This window comes from Dendronephthya gigantea, unplaced genomic scaffold, assembly GCF_004324835.1.
Source record: "Dendronephthya gigantea isolate DGI-Jeju-01 unplaced genomic scaffold, DenGig_1.0 000022F, whole genome shotgun sequence".
NCBI classification, from domain to species: Eukaryota; Metazoa; Cnidaria; class Anthozoa; order Malacalcyonacea; family Nephtheidae; genus Dendronephthya; species Dendronephthya gigantea.
In genome coordinates, this window is record NW_021163032.1 from 1,666,198 (window position 1) to 1,690,499 (window position 24,302).

General features: G+C 36.9%; 4 protein-coding genes across 4 annotated transcripts; 1 reads left to right on the forward strand and 3 right to left on the reverse strand.

Annotated features, from left to right (window-relative positions):
• Positions 1-959: 959 nt before the first annotated feature.
• LOC114522128 (histone acetyltransferase KAT5-like) lies at positions 960-21,165 on the forward strand. Its single transcript, XM_028542758.1, has 10 exons — positions 960-1,016; positions 1,110-1,167; positions 1,284-1,352; positions 3,445-3,659; positions 4,242-4,502; positions 4,768-4,857; positions 18,198-18,338; positions 18,801-18,894; positions 19,491-19,650; positions 20,138-21,165. The coding sequence occupies exons 1-10, from the start codon at positions 987-989 to the stop codon at positions 20,352-20,354; spliced, it is 1,335 nt and encodes a 444-aa protein (XP_028398559.1). The 5' UTR covers positions 960-986; the 3' UTR covers positions 20,355-21,165.
• On the reverse strand, positions 6,038-6,857 carry LOC114522131. The gene has a single exon (XM_028542762.1). The coding sequence runs from the start codon at positions 6,722-6,724 to the stop codon at positions 6,071-6,073; it is 654 nt and encodes a 217-aa protein (XP_028398563.1). The 5' UTR covers positions 6,725-6,857; the 3' UTR covers positions 6,038-6,070.
• LOC114522130 (cysteinyl leukotriene receptor 2-like) lies at positions 14,873-15,985 on the reverse strand. Its single transcript, XM_028542760.1, has one exon. It carries the CDS (start codon positions 15,843-15,845, stop codon positions 14,934-14,936), a length of 912 nt encoding a protein of 303 aa, XP_028398561.1. The 5' UTR covers positions 15,846-15,985; the 3' UTR covers positions 14,873-14,933.
• Positions 21,125-24,257, reverse strand: LOC114522129 (DNA-directed RNA polymerase III subunit RPC6-like). Its single transcript, XM_028542759.1, has 8 exons — positions 24,070-24,257; positions 23,431-23,498; positions 23,259-23,326; positions 22,785-22,897; positions 22,381-22,524; positions 22,135-22,242; positions 21,600-21,797; positions 21,125-21,351 (listed from the first exon to the last, which is right to left on the reverse strand). The coding sequence occupies exons 1-8, from the start codon at positions 24,247-24,249 to the stop codon at positions 21,274-21,276; spliced, it is 957 nt and encodes a 318-aa protein (XP_028398560.1). The 5' UTR covers positions 24,250-24,257; the 3' UTR covers positions 21,125-21,273.
• Between the last annotated feature and the right edge of the window lie 45 nt (positions 24,258-24,302).

Consider the following 24,302-nt stretch of genomic DNA (forward strand, 5'->3'; position numbering starts at 1 on the left):
GCCGGCTGAATGTCTTCCAACTTTACTTCCTTAGACTGTAGTCCAGTTTCTGAAGCCATTCGTTGTCGCTGTTCTCGAACGATCTTTAACATCTTGTAGTTCAGAAATGCAATGATAGCAATGGGAGTTGGCAATAGAAATGTGTGAAACAGCATCAATTTATGATATGCAGATTTTCCGCCCATAATGTGGACATAAACGAAAACTGAAAGCAAGGACGCTGCAACCAGCCAAATACAAAGTAAAGCTACCTTAATTTTTCTGAATGTTACGATCAATGAGTACTTCAAAGGCTTTGCAATGAACACGTATCTATCGACGGTTATAAACAGCAGAAACATCATGGAAAGAAATTGCAAAACTAAAGTTGCCAAATAACTTATCTTCAAAATTATGAAATCACGGCGCGCAGGGAGAAAGAAATCGGCTATTTTTCTCGGATAGAGTGTTAGACAGACCAAAAGATCGGCAATTGCAAGGTTCGTAACCAACCAGCTGCTTGAAGTTTTGTCTTGGTTCAGATATATGTTATAAATGATGACCGCCATATTTCCCAATATTCCAATGATTACGAAGCGGAAATTAAATACCAGAAAGATCAAGTAGAATTCTTCGTCATACTCATGACCAGTTGAATTCCGCATTTTGCTTCTTGCTCAATTTTCGTTGTCAACCGTATAGAGCCTATAGAGCTAGCCTGCGTGCAGCCAAAAGTGCCCGAAAACATCTGGTAACACTTGAAAAATTGCGTTTGTGTTCAGCTAAATGAACGTCGGCGACCCTTGTAGACAAAACGTAAGTGATCTAGAAAGGGAAGATTGTGCCAAAACACAAACTGGTTGGCGCCAAGCGAAAAAATTCAGTCACAAAAGTTTGGCGCCAGAAAATTTAAATATAATACGTGAATGCCTCCAATTCATTTAGAAAATAATTTAAAATTTATTCAACGACAAGCCCGATATGGATTGTGGGATACGTTGTCAAAAATGCCGTCTACATCGAACGAAATGAGTGAGGTATTTACAATATTCGCATGAAAACTTAACGAATTCTTGACAAAAATAAAACCTGTGTTTACGTAATGTTTCTTTACATTACTTTTTTCTTAGGTTAAGGTGACCGAAGGATGTAGAATGCCGGTAAAGATGAATAATTCGGATGAATGGCGTAAGTATCTGGCCGCCATATTTGTTTGTATTTTGAAATGATTGTATTTTGTCTCTTGTTGTGATTTGGGGGCAATCGCGTTTGAAGTTTAATGCATATCTCTTACTTTCTAACAGCACTGGCCGAAATCATCAGCATTCGTGAAGTAGATGGCAGAAAGGAATATTATGTCCATTTTATTGATTGTAAGTGATCAGAACAATAGTTCTCAATACTTACCACGGTAATTTATTCTGCATAATTAGCATAAAAAAATTAATCATTGTAAGTCTTTGCAAGTCTTTGCATAGTTGAGGCAGAAAGACGAAAAGAGTCATACATAAAGCATAGGCAGCCCAGAAATCTGTTTATACTCAGTCTTCGACTGCATTGTTTACGCACGCGGTCAGCTTCGACTGTCTGTACTAATTACTGTATTATATATTGATATTACTGTATTATATCAATATATAATACAGTAATTAGTACAGACAGTAGAAGCTGGCCGCATATGTAAACAATGCAGTCGAAGACTGAGTATAAACAGATTTCTGGGCTGCCTATGCATAAAGTTGAGGAATTCTTAATTCCTAATTTCTTGGGGTTGAATATCAGATTTGATTAAGTCTGTCCATTGTGTGTATCAGTGTAATGTATATTTAAACAATGTAGTATAAATAACATCAACTATTGACTACTGTGTATCAAAACATAAAGAAGTGAAAAGAAATTAAATAAAAAACAAAATGTTTCTGTTTGAACAATAATTTGTGAGTTTCACAGGTGTCTGAGGTCTTCCTTTTTCACTTTGCCTCAGTATAGGGAGACTCAATACAGCTGAAAATTTTGACATGGTGCAAATATATATTTGTCTTTGCAGTAAACTATACATATACATATAAATAGCAGGGCAAGGCGGCAGTTGCCCCCTCAGAAAGCTAAATTAAAGCTAATTAAATAGTTCACAAAAGAACAAAATCCATGCCCAGAAATAAATCAGTTGCATCATTTTCATGTGTATCTGATAGCATCATAAAACAAAATGTAAGGTCAGTTAAAAAAGTCTAGTACAAAAATCCATTGAATACAATGTTTTTGACAAAATATTAAGTGTCGCAAAACTCTCTTTCTAAAATGAGTTTAAGGACACTCAAGCTAGAAATGACTTTTGCTTGTATACTAAATGTAGTAGACTTAGTGTAAATGTATTAAAGCAGTAATAGTGTTGAGTACTTGAGTGGTAAACTCGCGCTTTCATAAGTATATAATTTTAATTTTAGCACAAAGGTTCTTATTTAATTAAGTGCCGGCCTGGTAAAAATTCTCTTCCCACAAACAAGTTCTTATGCATTAAAAAACGTTCTTTTTTACACGCGAAACGTTCTAATTGATTCCTCTCACGCTTGTTACATTTTTGATACATTTTCTGATACAACTTTTGCTACAATTTAGAATTTTTTGATACATTTTGGAGTGTTCTAGAATCTAGAATGTCTACTTGTTACATTGTTTCATTCAACAAAATCTGTTGTTTCGGGTGTTGGGCAAGTATATTTATCAAAACATAAAAGCAATAATTTGAGACAAAATAATGTTAAATAAATGCCATCGGAAATGTAGAAAATATTTGTTGTTTTACACATGATATATTTTAGTTATTTTTCCCATCCCACTGCGGAGAAACAATATATGACGGGAATGTAAACAAACGCTATGTTTAGATTTTGTTGTAAATATTGGCTCGCAATCGTTCAAAATAATATTCGTGTTTAAAAAAACGGGAACATACAAAGTTTGGACAATCTTTAAATCAGCATACCCTGCATACTTATAAGCAGAAGCGATCAGGGCCGTGGCTAGAAGTTTAATTGGGGGGATGTATATTCATTTATTATATACACAAGCGCCAGATATGAGGTATGCTGCAATTTCATTGGTTGGCTACTAGACTAATATTAGCTCATATCTGTCTAGTAAAGAAAGTAAACAAAATGGCTGAAAGTTTGGGGAGTTGAGTGAAATAGAAATCCAAGCTTTAGTTGATAATAGCACACCAAAATGTCATGTACGACTCGAGTTCGCAGAATAACTGTTAAATATTCGTCTTACGCCCGACTGATTTCTTTTGTTCGCTATTGTTCTTACGGTATATAAACATGAATATATGAATATACACCCCCCCCCCCCCAATTAAGCGGTCTAGCTACGGCTCTGGAAGCGATGCCCCGACCCGACTGGACGCTACCTTCAAAGACGGTCTTCTGTGAGATTGTAATTTTATTTTACTGCACAAATTAGTTAACAAAAGGCTTGACACATGGGTGAGCGAAAAATCGTTGGACAAGGAGAAACTTCAGCTGCCCAAGAAAGAAGAGAACAGAGCCAAGAGTAAGATAAACAAAGGCTCCGCTGGATCAAAACCATCCTCGCCCGAACGCGAAGTTACAGGGACTAAGAAGGCTCTGGTGAATCGAAAGAGAAAAGCTAACGCCATGTCGTCCGGTCCCGACGAGGTAGGGCGAGTGAACGCTAAAGCATAGCTGGAACGCGAACACGTGCCTATGTTTGCTTGAAGGCAAAATAGTCAGCGGAAGTCGAACCTACACGTCTTCGATTCCTGCCGGAGGATCGAAGTAACGTTCCCGGTTAGGTCGTTTCCGGTAAAATTCGTATGTTTTTGCCTTCGTTTTCCTGAAAACCTTCAACATTTAATTTATGTTCATATGAGACGAAGAAAGTGCAATATACCCAGTCCTTTTTTGAAAAGGATGGATCGACGGGCCTTCTCGATCGACTTTTGTCTGTTGAGAAAACATAATGTAGAAGTAGAACAACATCTTGGACTTAACCCAATAATTAAGTTTCTAAAAAAGGGTATTTCCACTCCATTTCGAAATCATTGTCGAACAAGAATGACTTTGAAATAGAGTGGAAAAATCACCGTAAACTTGTTGCATAGTTTTAACTCAAATCTTGGAGTTACAAGATGTTGTTCATCGAAATATGTTTTCTCTTATTTTAATTAAATTATCTACTGGTTATTGTTCGCTGACCGACTGTTATTTTGACCACTGTTCTTTGATTAAAACAACCAGGTTGACGGCGAGGATAGCTCGAACAATGTCAGCGATAAAATGAGCAGTCTGAGAACTGGAGGCAGTATGGTCCATGATCGGAGCCACGATGACGTCGTTACGCGCATGAAGAACATCAAAATGATCCAACTCGGCAAACACCTCATCCAACCTTGGTATTTTTCACCGTATCCCGAGGATCTTACCAAAGTTCCGGTTGTTTATCTTTGTGAATTCTGCCTCAAGTTCACCAAGAGCCTCCATTGCTTGAAACGGCATCGAGTAAGTCTTCTTGTACTTTTGTTTTTAAGGGCACTGGATGGCTGGAGAGAGATTAGGTGGTGGTAGGTTGGGTGTTTATAGGGGATGAGGTTAGGTAGGTTGGGTGTTTATAGGGGATGAAGGGGGGGTTGTTTGGAAAGTGGTAGGAGTGTTTGTTGGGGACGTGGTGGTGGGGATGTTGGAGGGTAGGTAAAGGGGAGTAGCTTGACCTAACCTGCTTCTTATAGAATGTAATTTACATTGAAATGTTTTTTTTTTGCTCTAGACCAAGTGCACTCTACGACATCCTCCTGGAAATGAGATATATAGAAAACAAAGTATTTCCTTCTTTGAAATTGATGGTAGAAAAAATAAGGTATGTGAATCATTATTTCCAGAGCAGTCATGTGAAGCAATATTGTCACGTGTCTGCCATTAAAGTCAAGTCAAAGTCTGCCTTTACATGAAAATACTTCATTCAATGAAAATACTTCATGTATCAATTCATAAACTGTTCCTGTTTGTCGTATCACCTCATCCTTTTAAAACATCAGCGGCAAAAATTACTACAATTTTTTGGCCTCATCGGATCTTTTTCGTTGATTCGGGGTTGGTCAAACAACATTTGTACCACAATAATGCTCGATTGTTGATCACAGAGGAAACTTTCTTCCATTTTTCTAACGGCTTGATGAATTCCAAACTCATGATTAGCTCTACTCTGATGCAAATCCTGTTAAAAATACGAATATTTTGTAAATGTTTGCGTGTAACTTGCGCTACCGGGGCACAAGATTATAATCACAAATGTGTTGCATACTACTTCACTTCCTAGGGGGCAAGCAGTCGTATGCAAATTGTGCCCACTTTGAAGTGAAAATCTATGTAAATACAGACGAATTTTTTATAAATTTCACTCCAATCTAAGTTATGAGTGTTTACTTTATATTTTGCTGACGCATCGCGGGCGCGATATCCCTATTTTTTGGCGATGATATAATTGTGCTATTTTCATATATTTGAAAAATTCGATGAAAACTGATAGAAGCAATTTGTGTATTTTATTTGTACTTAGAAGAAAACAGTTCGAGGTCGTGTATGAATGGCTTCAATAAGTCAATATGATTATCGCTGTCATCTAATTTTTTCATATTGACTATTCATATTTGGTCAGCAAGAGAATTTCAGCATATGAAAATTTTACGCTTCGCTCTCAGTCAATCATTGTTTCTTTTAATCATCGCTTTTTATATGAAACTTGCATTGTAGGATGAACAATTGACCCGATACGAATGACATTTATAAGGATATTAATTATAACTCGAACGTCGTATAATTCTCCCATCAAACACTGCTATAGCTTAGAAACGAATAACAACATAAAAAAGCGAGTAAAATATGTACGACTCTGGGGAGTTCTGTCGATTGAAAGAATTTCTTATTTCTTTCAAAGCACTGATCGGCACTTCTGGTTCTGGTGTAGGCGCATGCAGAAAGTGTATAAACAAGCCCTTGATCTTTATAGTTTCTCTTAAGCGTTTTTACTTCATCAGACTGAGTTTAAAAAATGCTTGCACATGCATGTTTGTCTAATTAAGAATATTCACCGTCGCCTCTCTGAAGCCACTGTTTCGCCAGAAAACGAGGCAGGGATTTACCAGAGAGTTTGAATACATCAATGTTGACGCCACTGACCACAAAATCTTGTACGTATCATAATCAAGTTTCGAATGGTTTAAATAACTTCGGAATATCGTAAAAGATGCTGCCAAGGAATAGCAGACTATGAGACTTGCGACAATGGCAAATGCGGTTATTGTCGATCTCAGGATTTTTTTTCGTGGAAGGTTTTGCGTGTTTGAAGAGGCTTGTGTGGTTTCAATGGCCTTTCGATGCCGAGACACAAGTTTGTATGTCCAACACCAGGTGAAAACCACGATGACGATTGTCGAACATATTATCCAAAACGATGCTCCCGCGCTGAATTTGAAATCCAAGAAAATACTGAGATTTTTTAGCAGTATAAGAAGCCATGATAGGAGAATCACTTTTGTCAAGCGGGACTTAGTTATGACGTTTTGTAAACGGTACGGATATGCTAGAGTTATGAACGTGTGCGAACTGAGAATGACAATTGTCATCAACGAGAGCTCCAAGAACAACATGGATAGTACGCCAACAAGTGCCGACAAAACACAGGTGACGTTCTCCGACAGACCTTTCCAAACGAAGGCGACGTACATTGGTTGTACAAAAGCCGTGATGCTAAAATCTGTGATGGCGAGGAGCAAAAATATCGTGGTCTGATGGGTTCGTAAACGACGGTTGCGATAATAAACTATGATGACTAAACCGTTAGCCAGCGTCCCGAAGAAAGCTACAGCGATATTTACTGTCATCAGCGCAGTTCTCACAGCAGTTTGTAATTCACTTGCATTTACAACAGCATACAAAGCTGTTATAGCACATATCTCATCAATGTTAGACGACCTGGATGATGCGCCAGACATAGTCTATGTATTTTGTATGATTGTGTATGCATGTGTCCTGGCATGAATATGTTATGTAGAGAGTGCATTTTATCTCATGCATTCATGTACGGAGCACCTGTGGCCAAATTCCGTGCGCTGATTGGTCGCTTGCCGGTCTGGTCCGGGATCACTTTTTATTTAACCGCTGAAAATAGCTGTTCAACTGTTATATTTTCAAATCAAACATTGTGAGTTTCGACACAAAGAATTGCGGACATTTGGTCTTCGTGTTTGCACAACAAATTCAGTCGTTGTCGATTCAGTGATAGAGATAGAAACTTAAAAAAAGGCCTATGAAATTTCATAGTTAAAGGTAGGCAGGTTCAATTGGGGCTATGCTCTGTCTGCTCACCTATCATCTGCGTGTTGTAACTCGTTTTTGATGATGAAGTTATTAAACTAAACTAAACTAAAGTGATTGACGTTTGCTGTATTGATTACATTTACTTCATGCGCGTGTTTGTTCGAGTAACTCGAGTTTTGACGTCGTTGTGTTGACAACGCAATGAAAAAAGCGATATTTTTCTTCGAGACAGGAAATACAAAGATGGATTTTCATCAGTAGGCGGTATGGAATCAGTAGACATAATCGATGTTTCCTTTATGATTATGTACGTAGATTCTTAGTGTATATGCAATGTGGAATTGAAAACATAAATGATTAGTATGGCGTGGGTAAATGCCGTACGCTGATTGGTTGTTTCCAGTCTCTTTGTTAGACCGCTGGAAATAATAACGGTCAAACTTTAATATTCCGAAAACAAACTTTATAACGTTTCATTAATTCATTGCAATAACATGCGGACGTCAAAGTATTTGAGCATATGTTTCATATATCACTCGTTTTTGTCTTATAATTCACTTAATGTCAAACAACATTTCTTTTCATTGAATGTCATTTCATAGCTTCCGGTTTGCTTTTGGGAAATCTAAGGGAAACACACGCGGTACAGGAATACAGCTTCAAATCTAGTTTCTCGTATGCGAACGGATCTCACATCAAAATGGAAATTAAACGTATTTCATTTGTCAATGCAACTCGTTCCATACGATACATTTATTTTTAAGAAAATTTATTAAACAATAATAATTTATTGAACCGAAACTGTTTTTAATTATGCGCAATAAAAAATCAATTATAAACTACGTATAAACAATATAGTTACAATCCCTGTAGTAATTCATAACCCTTCTTACTGGTAATTTTCGGGTATATTCCGATTAGCATTATAATATATATTTACGGACACTTCGCACTTGTATTCTGAACGCACAAAGCTTACTCTAGCTTGGGTATTTTTTCGACGTCGCATGAGAGATGTAATATTATGCTTTTGGTAATATTTCACAAAATACGAATCGTTTCTCCTTATAGGATTTAAGGGCTGTTTTCCATTTTGCGCGCGAAGCGGAATTTTTCATTGTCTGCGCCGCTTGCATCATAGACAATCAAGAAGATTGTCTTCTCAATTGTCTATGCTTCCATGCGGAACTAATGTGAGAAAAACAAAGAAACATTTCGCTCTGCGCAATTAAAATTATGGAAACACACCAATTTTTTCAAGAATTTATGAACGAATTGTTCCATCACTGAAGAGAATGTCCTTTCCCCTAATATAAGTAAAGATAATGACTTAAAATAAAAGTCTCTTTAATTTCAAGCTATAATTGTTGCTTGCATTCTTCAAAAAACTACTCTACGCTGTTCTAGTTGTGGAATAAGTTTCACCTCATCTTTCTATCTTTCAACTGATAAAGACGCGCTTACTTCATAATCAAGCCGCTGACCGTATATTGTACGCGGTATTTATACAAAACGGATTTAGAAACAGAAGGCATGGTGTTTATTTAGTTCAAAGTATTCGCTGCCGCTACTCTGAAGCCACTGTTTCGCCAGAACACAAGACAGGGATTTACCAGAGAGTTTAGATACACCAATGTTGCTGCCACTGACCACAAAATATTGTACGTATCATGGTTACCAAGTTTCGTGGAGTTAAGAAAACCTCCAAAGGCCGGAAGACATATACGCAAGGAGTAGCAGGCTATGAGACTTGAAACAATTGCGAATGCGGTTACTGTTGATCTCAGGATCTTTTTTCGTGAAACGTTTTCCATGTTTGAAGGAGCTTGTGTGGTTTGAATGGCCTTTCGATGCCGAGACACAAGTTTGCATGTCCAACACCAGGTGAAAAACACGATGACGATCGTGCAACATATTATCCAAAACGAAACTCTCAAAACAAGTTCGGGATTAAGAAAAATACCGAGATTTTTTAGCAGTATAAGGAACCAAGAAAGGAAAATCACGTTTGTCAAACGAGACGCGGTTATCATGTGTTGCAAACGGTACGGAAATGCTAAAGTTATGAACGTGTGCAAACTGAGAATGACAATGGTTATCAACGAGAGCTCCAAGAACAACATGGATATTACGCCAACAAGTGCCGACAAAACACAGTTGACGTTCTCCGACAGACCTTTCCAAACGAAGGCGATGTACATTGGTTGTACAAAAGCCGTGATGCTAAAATCTGTGATAGCGAGGAGCAAAAATATCGTGGTCTGATGGGTGCGTAAACGACGGTTGCGATAGTAAACTATGATGACTAAACCGTTAGCCAGCGTCCCGAAGAAAGCAACAGCAATATTTACTATCATCAGTGCAGCTTGTATGGAAATTGCTTTTATACCTGTGTAAGAAAAAGTTATACCGCATACAACATCATTGTTGGACGGTCTTGAAGCAATAGACATGGTCGTTGTTTCCTTTTATGATTGTGTGCATGCGTCCTTTTTGTCACATTTTGCACAGTTTTAGTTTTTGTTTAAATTCGCTCAGTTGTAAAGATAAACCAACTGTTTAGAAGACATTTCATTGCTTGCTTGAGAACAAACGTGGGAGAGAGGCGCCGCAATAATCGTTTTCTGCCATGCATGTAATAATCATCTAAGCATCTGATTGGTTACTATGCTAGACTTCTGGCTTCTGATTGGTTCATGATCCATTATAACCTTGCTGTATTTCCAATACGGGGCCTTTTTTTACCTAAAAATCAAACAGCTGAAATGAGCTCGAAATTACACGTCTCTTTCATTTATTCCAGTAGCTTGTTACTTATTTGATATAAATTATTTATTTTTGAGACAAATTTACTAAGTCTATATAAGTAATTTATTTAACAAACATGGACACACCTTTTCACGCATGCGATTAAATAGAGAATAATACATGGATGCGCCGAATATGGAGAGAATGATGCAATTAACACAATAAAAAACCTCTTTTTTTTAAACTTTTTTACCCGCCTTCCTGATTCCAGATCGGTGGATCAAACACGATAATCGCACATGTGTTATTTTCGCTTTTCAAAATGCCGGATTCGTCAATAAAACACCGCATATAATATAATAAAAATCAATAATTAACAACTTCGACGATATTGAACTCCATTAGATAGATCGTTTTCAATGATGACGAATATTTAATCTTTGTATTAATTGTTTACTTTCGCATATATAACCCGAGTATTATTGATAAAATATTCGCCGGGACACTTGTCACCTAAGCGCGCAAAGGATATATATAACGTCGGAGTTATTGTTTTCACAACGAAGACGTGAAGCAATATTTCGTATTTAGGAACATTTTTGGGCACCGCAAATGTCTATTTCACTTAATCACAATACATAGGATAAAGGATGGATGTTTTTAAAAGGAAAATCGTGGAAACATTTTAATTTTCTCCTAAGCATGCATTCCTGAACAAATTGTTCTATCACTTTCCAAAAAAACCTTATATGTTTTCCACTTTTCCTTACCACATGCTGAAGCTAAAATTGTAACGACTTGTGTTTTGAAGCGACGGTTTGAAATGAGCGAGTTTATCTATACTTCAAAATATTCGCTGCTTCCCCTCGAAAGCCACTGTTTCGCCTGAAAACGAGGCAGGGATTTACCAGAGAGTTTGAATACATCAATGTTACCCCCACTGACCACAAAATCTTGTACGTATTGGCGCCAAGTTTTGAATAATCTAAGAATTTTTTAAAGATGGTAAAACTCATGCACAAGCAGTAGCAAGCTATGAGACTTATCACAATGACGAATGCGGTTATTGTTGATCTCAGGATTTTTTGTTGAAAAACTTTTTGCATCGATGAAGGAACTTGGTTGGTTTGAATGGCCTTTCGATGTCGAGCAACAAGTTTGTATGTCCAACACCAGGTGAAAACGACGATGACGATTGCGGAGCATATTATCCAAAACGATGCTCCAACAACGCCATCGTAATCCAGAAAAATACCGAGATTTTTCAGCAATATAAGGAACCAAAAAAGGAAAACCACTTTAGTCACACGGGGCGTGGTGATCACTTTTTGCGAACAGTACGGAAATGCTAAAGTCATGAACGTGTGCAAGCTGAGAATGACAATGGTTATCAACGAGAGCTCTAAGAAAAATATGGATATTACGGTAACAAGCGCCGCCGATACACAGCCGGGGCTCCAAAATAAACTTCTCCAAATGAAGACGACGTACATTGGCTGTACAAAAGCTGTGATGCTAAAATCTGTGATGGCGAGGAGCAGAAATATCGTCGTCTGATGGGTTCGTAAACGACGTTTGCGATAGTAAACTATGATGACTAAACCGTTAGCCAGCGTCCCGAAGAAAGCAATGACAATATTTACTATCATTACTGCAGCTTGTAGAACAATCTCATTTATACCAACGGTAGGGACACACGCGGTAGATGCATATGTCGTCTCGATAGCCGACGTTGTGAGATTACCAGGCATAGTCGATGATTCCTCTAAACGTTTTTATGTGTACACGCCCTGGATGAACGTTCACGAAGTTCATTCAATAAAATGCAATATACAACTACCGACACATAATAATTCTTATATAATTTAAACTTAAATAAAACTTATAACTTAAATAATGATATAATGTAAAATTATATAATTTCAATTGCGTACATGCATATTTAATGCAATAAGATGCATGTTCAGTCATTAATTTACAAGATCTATGAGATACAAGATATATATATACAGCTGATTTGGGTATAAAAATCAACCAATCCGAAGCCGGACCTTCGACAAAACCGAATTATCATTTCCTTCATTGCCTATGACTTCGACACTCGAAAATATCAAGTAATTTTATTATATTTAAGCGAAAACACGCTTATTTTTTCCCTAACTGTAAATTAGAATTTAAATTTTTTGCTCATATATATATATATATATATATATATATATATATATATATATATATTATATATATAATATATATATATTATATATAATATATATATATATATATATATATATATATATATATACACCCATTTGCAAAAACGTTGGCCGCAGATAGATAGATAGATATGTACTCGAAGTCTAATTAGAATTGCATATTATTACATTTGCATGGGATCTATATATATATATATATATATATATATATATATATATATATATATATATATATATATATATATATATATATATATATATATATATACACCCATTTGCAAAAACGTTGGCCGCAGATAGATAGATAGATAGATACTCGAAGTCTAATTAGAATTGCATATGATTACATTTGCATGGGATTTCTATAATATTACACAACATATGCAATTATAATTAGATTTCGAGTATCTATCTATATATCTATCTGCGGCCAACGTTTTTGCAAATGGGTGTATATATATATATATATATATTAATATATATATATATATATATATATATATATATATATATATATTTTTTTAATAATTCGTAATATGTACCAAATATGTGTTTAGAATCACATATGAGTAGCTATAGAGTGCTTGATATACTGAAGTGTAGAGCTATAATAAGACGAGAATAAATTTCAATAAACCTGGTTTACTTCATATGATTTTATTCACTACAAATTTGTTTCGTATAACAAGCAATGCTTACCACACTCATCAGGTGAATTTAATTTTTTCGCGCTATATAGTTGCCATGGTTATATAATGCTATTTACATGTTTGACGGAAAACGGAGAGCGTATATATATACATATACGTATTGTATTAGGTTAGATTACTTGTCTTCAAGTAAAAAATGTTTTCAAAAGTGTATACAATTCTAAACATACCTCAACAAGTGTGCATGGCAGCTTTTTCCATTTTGTACATTAATTTTTGCAATATATATTAAAAGAGTATTTATATATAGTTAAAAAGTATTTTTCAATCATGCGCAATTATTAAAAATGAATTATTAACAACTTGAACAAAATTAAAATGTATAAAGTTATCATCAGGATTTCAAAAGAAATATCTAATGAAAATTTCGTTTTTTCATGCACAATTTTTCCTGCATATAACAGTAGTTGAAATGTCTGCATGATTGTCGTCTATTTGAAGATATTCTTCGCTGCTTCTCTAAAGCCACTGTTTCGCCAGAAAACGAGGCAGGGATTTAGCAAAGAGTTAAAATACATTAGTGTCGCCGCTATCATCCACAACATCGTGTGGCTCTTACAACCAAAATTTGAATAACTTTCCCAAAAAAAAAATTCCAAAGTGGTGAAACAAAGATATAAAGCGTAGCAGGCTATGAGACTGGCGACAATGACAAATGCGGTTACCGTTGATTTTAAGATCTTTTTCTGTGAAACGTTTTGCATGTTCGAAGGAACTTGTGTGGTTTGAATGGCCTTTCGATGCCGAGACACAAGTTTGTATGTCCAACACCAGGTGAAAACCACGATGACGATGTCGCAGCATACAGATGTAAACGTTGCTTTGTGGACAAGTTCAGGGGAAAACAGAGCAAAACAGAGAAGTTTTACTACTTTCAAAAGCCAAACGAAGAAAACCCCTTTTATCAAACGGGATGTGGTAATTGTGTTTTGCAAACGGTACGGAAATGCTAAAGTTGTGAACGTGTGTAGGCTGAGAATGACAATGGTTATCAACGAGAGCTCCAAGAAAAAGATAGATAGTTGAAACATAAGTGCATCTAAAGCACCGTCGGGGTTCCCAAACAAACGTTTCCAAGCTACGACGACAAATATTGGCTGTACAAAAGCCGTGATACTAAAATCTGTGATGGCGAGGAGCAAAAATATCGTGGTCTGATGGGTTCGTAAACGACGGTTGCGATAGTAAACTATGATGACTAAACCGTTAGCCAGCGTCCCGAAGAAAGCAATGACAATATTTACTATCATTACTGCAGCTTGCATAGCAATCTCATTTATACCAACGGTAGGGACACACTCGGTAGATGCATATGTCGTCTCGATAGCCGACGTTGTGAGATTACCAGGCATAGTCGATGATTCCTCTAAAAGTTTAAACGTGTACACGCCCTAGTTGGATGAATGTTCACGAAGTTCATTCAATAAAATGCAATATACAACTACCGACACAGTCACTATACCACTGAGCGTTCATGCGAGCATTAAATTGCTGCGGAAAAAACATATTAAAAAATACGAAACCGCGGTCAAATCGTGCGCGAGATGAAATCAATTATTCATAGCTACGATATCTTTATTATCTTTGTATTGTTTATTTAAGAGTTGGAGACTGTTGTGAGTGTTTTTTTAATAAACGCACGCGCTGACCATACAATGAACGAGTTCATCCATGCAGCGCTATAATCGTTTTAATACTGGCAAGGACCTATAATCTATTACTATATACCTATAATCTATGACTATATACCTATAATCTATGAGTATATACCTATAATCTATGACTATATACCTATAATCTATGAGTATATACCTATAATCTATGACTATATACCTATAATCTATGAGTATATACCTATAATCTATGACTATATACCTATAATCTATGACTATATACCTATATAATCTATGACTATATCCCTATATAATCTATATCTGCACGTTTGCCTAGTTGAAGATATTCGCCGCCGCTTCCCTGAAGCCACTGTTTCGCCAGAAGATAAGACAGGGATTTAGCAGGGAATTTAAAAACATCAATGTTAGCGCTACCAACCACAAAATCTCGTGTGTACCACGATTAAGTTTTGCCAGGCTTAGAGAATTTCCTGAGATCCTTAAAGAAAGAGTCAAGGAGTAGCAGGCTATGAGACTGGCAACAATCGCGAATGCCGTTATTGTTGATCTTAGAATCTTTTTCTGTGAAACGTTTTGCACATTTGAAGGGGCTTGTGTGGTTTGAATATCCTTTCGATGCCGAGACACAAGTTTGTATGTCCAACACCAGGTGAAAACCACGATGACGATTGCAAAACATATTATCCAGAATGATGCTTTCTTGGCAATTCCGTAGTTCAGAAACATGCAGGCATTTTTTAGCATTATCAGAAGCCAAAAGCAGGCGATCACTTTTGTCAAACGGGACGTGGTAATTGTGTGTTGCAAACGGTACGGAAATGCTAAAGTTATGAACGTGTGCAAACTGAGAATGACAATTGTCATCAGCGAAAGATCCAGGAACAAAATAGATAGTGGATATACGAGTAATGTCAAAACACAATCGTGGTTTCCAAACAGACGTTTCCAAACTATAGCGACGTACATTGGTTGTACAAAAGCCGTGATGCTAAAGTCTGCGAAGGCAAGAAGCAAATATATCGTGGTCTGGTGTGTTCGTAAACGACGGTTGCGATAATAAACTATAATGACTAAACCGTTAGCCAGCGTCCCGAAGAAAGCAATGACAATATTTACTATCATCAGCGCAGCTTGTATCGCAATTTCATTTATGCTCGAGAGAGTGTAAGAAGCGGCAAAATCACATGCCGCCTTGATGTTGGAAGGTGTGGGGTCCTCTGGCATGATCGGCGATTTCCTTAGTCGTGGAGATATAAAATTCCGTATATAAATCTTCACAAAGTAAATTTAATATAATGCAAGATACAGGTATACCGACACAGACAGTACAACCGAACTTTTTTAATTAATACAGCAGCTTTATTTGATAACATAAATTACATGTTGGAATAAAAGTAATAAAGATTACTTTATATTTGTCAAGTCATATATGCGCGATTAGAAATAATTTATACTAACAAATGAACAATATTTAACTCCACTTTAAAGAACGGATTCTTTCATGACGAATTTTTAATTTTTGTTATTTTCGAGTAACCCGATTATTTTCACTAGAACATTATGGAACACTTTTTCATTTTAATTTAATTTAAGGACATTTGGTTTGTATATATACATATAAAGTAGATGAAAGTAGATATAAGTAAATGAAATTAAGTCTTAAAATGAATCACTACTCAGAGTTTCACGATTGTCTCCATCTTCAGGCGATTAAATTCAGTTCGTTACATCATAGATAGGCCTGAAATCTGTTTGTACTCAGTCTTCGACTACATTGTTTACGCGCGCGGTCAGCTTCCACTGTCTGTACTAATTACTGTATTTAATACTGTAGTTAGTTAATTCCAAGATGGTTCTCCATAATCACTATATACATGCTATATATGCCACAATAATTTTTGTACAGGCAAGTGTAGTGTTGCAGTTCATGGTTAAAAGCTTAGTGCGTTTTTTGCACGATATCGGTTTCAAAAGTCTTTTTGTCTAATTGAAAATATTCTTCGCCGCTTCTCTGAACCCGCTGTTTCGCCAGAAAACAAGACTTGGATTTACCAGAGAGTTTGCGTACATCAATGTTAGCGCCAGCGACCACAAAAGCTCGTAGGTATTATGACCAAGTTTCGAGCGGTTTATTAAAGCTCGGAAAATCATAAAACACAGAGCCAAACAGTAGCAGGCTATGAGACTTGCAGCTATAGCGAGTGCGGTTATTGTCGATCTCAGAATCTTTCTTTGTGAAACGTTTTGCATCTTTGAAGGAACTTGTGTGGTTTGAATGGCCTTTCGATGCCGAGACACAAGTTTGTATGTCCAACACCAGGTAAAAACCACGATAGCGATTCCACAGATGACGACAGCAAACGCTATTCTCATGGTATTCATGTAATCTAGGAAAATTCCGAGATTTTTTAGCAGTATTAGTAGCCAGGAAAAGACAGTGACTATTATCAAGCGGAACCTTGTACCGTTTTGCAAACGGTATGGATATGCTAAAGTTATGTACGTGTGCAAGCTAAGAATAACATTTGTTATCAACGAGAGCTCCAAAAACAACATGGATAATGCACTAGCTACGACTGCTAAAACACAATCGTAGTTCCCAAATAAACGTTTCCAAATTATGACGGCATTCATTGGCTCTACAAAGGCTGTGATGCTAAAGTCTGTGATGGCGAGGAGCAGAAATATCGTCGTCTGATGGGTTCGTAAACGACGGTTGCGATAGTAAACTATGATGACTAAACCGGCGTTAGCCAGCGTCCCGAAGACAGCAATGACAATATTTACTATCATTACAACAGAATTCAATGCTGCTTGTAATGTATTTGTATTTCTGAAAGGATAAGAAGCGGGTATATCGCATATCACGTCGATGTTAGGACTTGTGAACTCACTAGACATATTGTCGATGTTACCTCTGAAACCTTCAGATGTAAACGTCCTGAATATATAATTTGAAAAAAAAAGTTTAATAAAATCCAATATACAGGCCACAGAGATGGTTAGAAAAATTCAATCATTGCACGTATTTTAATAATTGTGGCAGCTTGTCGACTTTATTTACATAGATTTTTAGAGAAAATATATTAAACATGATTTAAGGCGTGATTAAAAATCAATCCGTATACAACACATTTAAAAATATTGAATTTTCCCCAACTTGTATGAAGATTGTTCGTTTTTTGTTTAAGATACATACGCAAAATGAATTGTTTGAAAACGTATTCAAAAACTGCTAAACTGCTAAACTCACTAAACTTGACTTAAATCCACTATCTTAATTATGTGTTTATATTTATTTGCCTTCCAAAATGACTGTCAAACGAGACCAAAAAATTGCTCAAATAAATATACCTTCAACCTCCACATATTTTGGTACAGCTTCTTTATTTAACGATCGAATTAATTGAAATGCATTTTAACTATGCTGTCAGCTTTATATAATTAACATGTCGTCGTATAGAATGTGCAGTCGATATGTACGAAAGTGGACCGCACCCAATACTGTATTGATAGAACACTCAGTTGGAAGAATTTTTCTTGTATCGGAATGCATGTGTATTCTTTTGCTTGTAGATTTACGCTCAGAATCTTTGTCTCCTCGCAAAGTTGTTCCTCGATCACAAGACGTTGTTTTACGATACCGATCCATTTCTGTTCTATGTTATGACACAGTACGATAACAAAGGCTTTCACATTGTTGGATATTTTTCCAAGGTGTGTTCCACGTAGCCTCCTCCACAGGGCTCTCTAGCTTCCCTTGGGGCTTCCCTTGGGGCTTCCCTTGGGGCTTCCCTTGGGGCTTCCCTTGGGGCTTCCCTTGGGGCTTCCCTTGGGGCTTCCCTTGGCGCTTCCCTTGGGGCTTCCCATGGGGCTTCCCTTGGGGCTTCCCTTGGGGCTTCCCTTGGGGTAATCCCAGGGGAAGCTAGAGATGCCTGTGGAGGAGGCTAGTTCCACGTATGGGGTCTGGCATGTGCTTAATTTAATGTTCCTCTCTTTGCGGGTTGACTTGGGGAACAATATGTGCATTTTAATCCACAAAATATTTATATCGATGAAAAATTAAAAAGTCTTGAGCTATTAGCGCCCCTGATCGTTCATCTTTGTGGCCAACTTGCATGTTTTGTGAGTAAAAAAAGATATTTTAACATGATGTATTTGTTGACGACGATTGCCTAGGAAAAAGAATCGACCGAAGATTACAACGTTGCTTGCATCTTGACGCTTCCACAATATCAAAGGAAAGGCTATGGCAAGCTCCTAATTGAATTCAGTGAGTTTTTGTTCGATTTCACCCATCCAGTTAACTGTATCTCGACGGGAGTGGTCGGAAAAAACCTCAGAATATCCATGCTATTCAACTTTGTTCTTAACAATTCCACTCTATCCCCTTCTATTCCACACTATTTCATTCTATTCCGTTCTATTCCATTCTATTATATTTCTTACTATTTCATTCTATTTCATACAATTCCATTTCTTACTATTCCATTCTATTCCATATTATTTCATTTCCTACTATTCCATTCTATTCCATATTATTTCATTTCTTACTATTCCATTCTATTCCATATTATTTCATTTCTTACTATTCCATTCTATTCCATATTATTTCATTTTTTACTATATTTCATTCTATTCCATACAAATCCATTTTTAATTATTCTATTCCATACAGTTCCATACTATATCATTCTATTTCATACTATTTCATTTCATACTAATTCATTCTCTTCCTTCCTATTCCATTCTGTTCAAGAATGTTCCATTCTATTCCATTCCATTTTATCCCATTATAGATTTAATACAATTATATACATTCAACACGATCGATGACTGCGATAAACATTATCTTCCCGTGATTTTAAGGTTACGAGCTATCAAGGTTTGAAGGGAAAACGGGTACGCCTGAGAAACCGCTGTCCGACCTCGGCTTGCTGTCGTATCGAAGTTATTGGTCACAGACTATTTTAGAAATTTTGATTGGTTTAGAGTCAGACGATGGCAACCAACCGAGCATAACAATTAAGTGAGTACATGATGATTTCTCTTCTTCTTCTTTAAACCTTTCATCTCAGAATGCAAAGCCGCAATTACCATAACTTTAACACTGTGTGCAAACGAGTTTACTAAATCCACCTAAATTCTGCACAAACAATGGTCTTTTCGACTATCCCACGTAGAAATGCATGATCCCGCGTAGAGTGACTTTGAGGTATTGAAATGAGTAAGTGACATAATCTTGACAGTTGTTAAGTCATGGCGACATTAGCATGTGCTTGTTTTGTTTCACAAAGACTAAATTCAATATCTCAAAGTCATTTCCGCTTCATTGAATCTGGGGTAACCAGGCTTACGTCATGAACAGCACGTGAACATCCCCAGGCTCTCCCGCCTAACCCTTCTCCTCACGGGGAAAAAGCTTGGGAACAAGTTTGGTGAAAAGTCAGTCCCCGAGTTTTGCTGCTAGCACGAAGAAAATCCACCAATGTTTAATAACTTTATCTTCCGCGCAGCGATATTTGTGAACGGACGAGTATTCGCAAAGAAGACGTTGTCTCGACATTGCAACACCTTGGTCTCATACAGTATTACAAGGGACAGTACATTCTTACCTTCACGAAAGATATCGTCGAAGGTCACAAGCGCGCCATGCAAAAACGTAAACTGCGAATCGATCCAAAAGCTTTGCATTGGACTCCAAAGGACTGGGCTAAGCGAGGAAAATGGTGATATCATGTCCCCGAAATCCAGCGCCTTTTCCGTGAAGTTTTGTAAATTTGTATTTTTTGAATCAATCTCATCTTTCGAACGCCAATGGTGTCTTGTACAGTAGATTCGGTCATCTATAGGCGCTTTACGATTACACCACGAGATCGACAAAATGGAATAACTTTATAGATTTATAAAGAATAATTTGACTCAGGTGGTTTACAATCCGCCATATTGGTTGATTTTAGAGACATGCACAACTAATTTAAACATGCACTCTTGAGCTATTGGTATAGCACGGTGAACATAGTCATCAGTTAAAAAAAATTTAGTTGTTCTCTTGAATGGCAAGAAAAGAGTTTAAAGAAACCATCAATATGGCGTAAAACTCTGCCTTTTTAAAATTTTTCTTAATTGCATTTGACTTTTTCAATTTTCAATTATCCATGCTCGATGCTGGTGTAGCATGTAAGGTTGCATTTTTGTTAATAAAACTACACTATGTTTTGCTCTATAGTTCCGACTTTCTTTAACATGCATGATAGTAATAGTCTGTAAATATTTTACTAATACCTTAAAGTTGTCCAAACTCATTTCAATGCATCGAACTGAATATTTGCGATGTATCCGAAAATTTAACAATAAATTGTCGAAATACCGTCAAAGTAACTACTGTAATCTATCTAATCGATAAGAAATCGGTGACAAAATTGCCTTCGACAATACCAGAGTGAGTCCAATGCATAAACAAGGTATAAACAGTTGTTCTTAGAATAAATATTTAAAATGCACTTTAATCTTTACTCTTTACAATTGCTGGCAAATAATTTACACACAATTCTTTATATTACATTAGGTAGCTTTTAAGACAATATTTTGGTCAATGTTTTAGCGGTCAGTGTGGTTAGTTTCTGCAAATGTTGTTTGTTTTCACATCGATTCAGTATTCTAACCATTCTTTCGTATAAATACACGTGCTTGGAGATATAGCGGAACCATCTTCACATTTGTCCACAACCTGAAGAGAATAAGAGAATATTAGTATTGGCTTACTTGCCAGTAGGCTCCGTGCAGTGAACTCTATATATCAACTGGAACGATAACTTGAAAAAACCACTACCAGGTCTTCCATTTGACAATCACCCAGAAAAAAGACTGGCACTGGTCTTCATTCAGTTTCAAATTGGTTTCAAAGATGGCGGCAAAATAACCGTCAGTTATCGTCCAGTCAAATAGAGTTCAGTGACGACGGGACTTTGAACTTACCGGACAAACGCCACAAGGCACTCGCACATGTCCCGTTGAAGATACGATGGGCCTAATCGCTCTATAAAGTTTCTTTTGTTTATATTCTCCCAGGCTACTTGATCCCGCCGATGTATCGTTGACTATAGTTCTTTCTAACTTCCCATCAAATATTAAAGTGTCTAAAATTGTTTCTATGTCTTTGATGGATAACTGGACCTGTGGAATGACAAAGCCATACAGATTACACTGATATTTACCGTGATCTTATAACAGTTATCCATCTATTTCTGGTAGTAGGAGGAGAGTTGTTTGATAACGGTCTTTGAGGGGGGGGGGGGCTTATTGGATGATTTAGGGATGGGGGTGTCTCCTGATCAAGGGATTGAAGGGAGGTTGTTTTGGTGACATATAAAGAGCAGCCTATAGGGGCCATGGTAATTGAAAAGGGGAGAGGTTATTTTCAAGAGGACTTACAAGCTCACTTCTCATCCCCATCTGGCCGAAACAGGACCTTTCGGTTATGTATAAATGATATATTACTTATATTACCAACCTTGCTTATGCCGAGATCGGTGATGTACTTCAATATATCTTGTGAGGAACCATAGGACGCATTTTTATGTGCAAAAGGATCGCTGGATACCTTCTTTGCATCGGCTGCCTTGGATATACGAAGGTTGAATAGGCGATGAGTATTTCAACTAAACCTGGTTGTGCGCATATATTGGGGGGGGGGGGGTTAGGTGTTGCAAAAATTAACCAATAACAAGTTTTGAAAATTAAAACCGTTTGCTTTTACCTTCGTTTGTAAAAATTTAAAGCACTGTTGATTGAGCACTTCTACAAATTCCGACTCGAAATCTTGATCGCTGTACCACGAGCCCCCGGTGACAGACTGATCGGGTTCGAGGTTAAACAGCATGTACACTTTCTTTTTTGACGCCTAACAAAGAATCCATACGATCGCCCGTATCAACCAAGTACAGATACTAAACTATAAGTAAACTGGACGGCCAACTCGATGGGGGTCGACTCGATTCGTTTTATCAAGAACAATGAATGCAAACGTTTGTTGGGTGGGGGTTAATTCGAATGCTCGTTCCTGTTTTTTTTACGATTACAAGGAAATTGGTTAAATTAGGCAGGGAAACGCTCTAGAGGCGTTAATGTGGCTTCAGATTTAGGAAAGCCCTGGAATATTACCGCTATGGACTTGATGGCTTTAATCAACTTCTTGCTCTCTAATGTCTTGAGAATCTTGTTTACTTGGGTTAATTGAAGATTGCATTTGTAACGAATGTCGCGTATCCATATTCCTGGAAGAGCAGACAGTATATTGCCAAAATGAAGACATACAATACCCAGGTAATAGTCAAACTTTGTTTGTTAGAATTCTCTTCCGAGACCATCAAAAACGTAGATATTTCTCTAATATCTCATAAGGCCCGTTTAACACTTGCGATATGAGGTGTGATTTTTCTCTTTTTGTAGATCAACGAGTGATTAGTTACGAATGCTCAACGGAATGATCTGATGTATAAGGGCTCTTATTTGAACATCAGTAACTGACTCACTCGTTCACATCTATCAAAAGAAGAAAATCGCGGGAAAAATTGCAAGTGTAAACAGGCCTTTAGCCAAGTATGGAAAGGAAATCGTACCACAAGTGAACCCTACCCTTATTCCCAGCTTCTTCGATGATCTGATAAATTAACTTTTCTTCCACTTCAAATCCCTTGACTTTTCTAAAAGTAAAAGAGAACTGAATTCTGAATTTTCGAATTTTGCAGCTAAAGGGCGGTATTTCATATCTCTCCATATTAGATTATACTGTTTTTTCTGGACTTACGAAACAGATTCACTGTCTTTATATCTGTAAAGCAGCGTTGATCCACTCTTAAGTAACTCCAAACGACCCTGTAATGCAAAATGATACCACGTTTATAATAGTACATAATACATAATAAGACTAATAATGGTGGTTCGTCGATGTGAATCACGAAGGTTTCGTGAGAAACACCATTAATTTTTCACAAAACAATTGGGAAAAACCAGTGTGTGGTTATATTGTCAAAATACAATACAACAATACATTCTCTAGTGAATACGGCTCAGTAATAATGCTGACTTAATGTAAGTCTATGAAAGGAAAGTACCTATTATACCACGGGGCTATACATGAAATAATATATGTGAAACACCAGCTTGAGCTCAACGTAACTGTATTTTCGTCTATAAGCTCAACAACGTATTCTTTTAATGAAAACTACTTTGGTTGGAAAATAGATTACACATTTATTATAGAAAACCGGAACTGATGTACACCATCATAGTTCATGAATAAATATTGTACAGTACTTTCAAGGGGTTGCAAGGCAATAATAAGGCTCGAGTTCACTGCATTTTTCAATTTTAAAGACGTCCTACGATTAGAACTACAGTTATTGCACCACATGCACCACGTTCTATCAACGAGGATATTATATACCGTGGATAAAAGTCGGTTTATTGCCATAACGCGTTGCTGCGCTGGTATACTGGGCATACTCTGCTGTATAACAGCATCGGAGATTCCTTTTCCGTTCTCTACGCATAACGCCAGAATTTTGCCTTCGAGATCAACAGCTTCGATCGATTCTTGTTTTATTACGATGTCTGCGACCGCCATATTGCTTTCAGCCGCGACCGGAACAATGGACTGGAACTAGGAATTCATTTTCG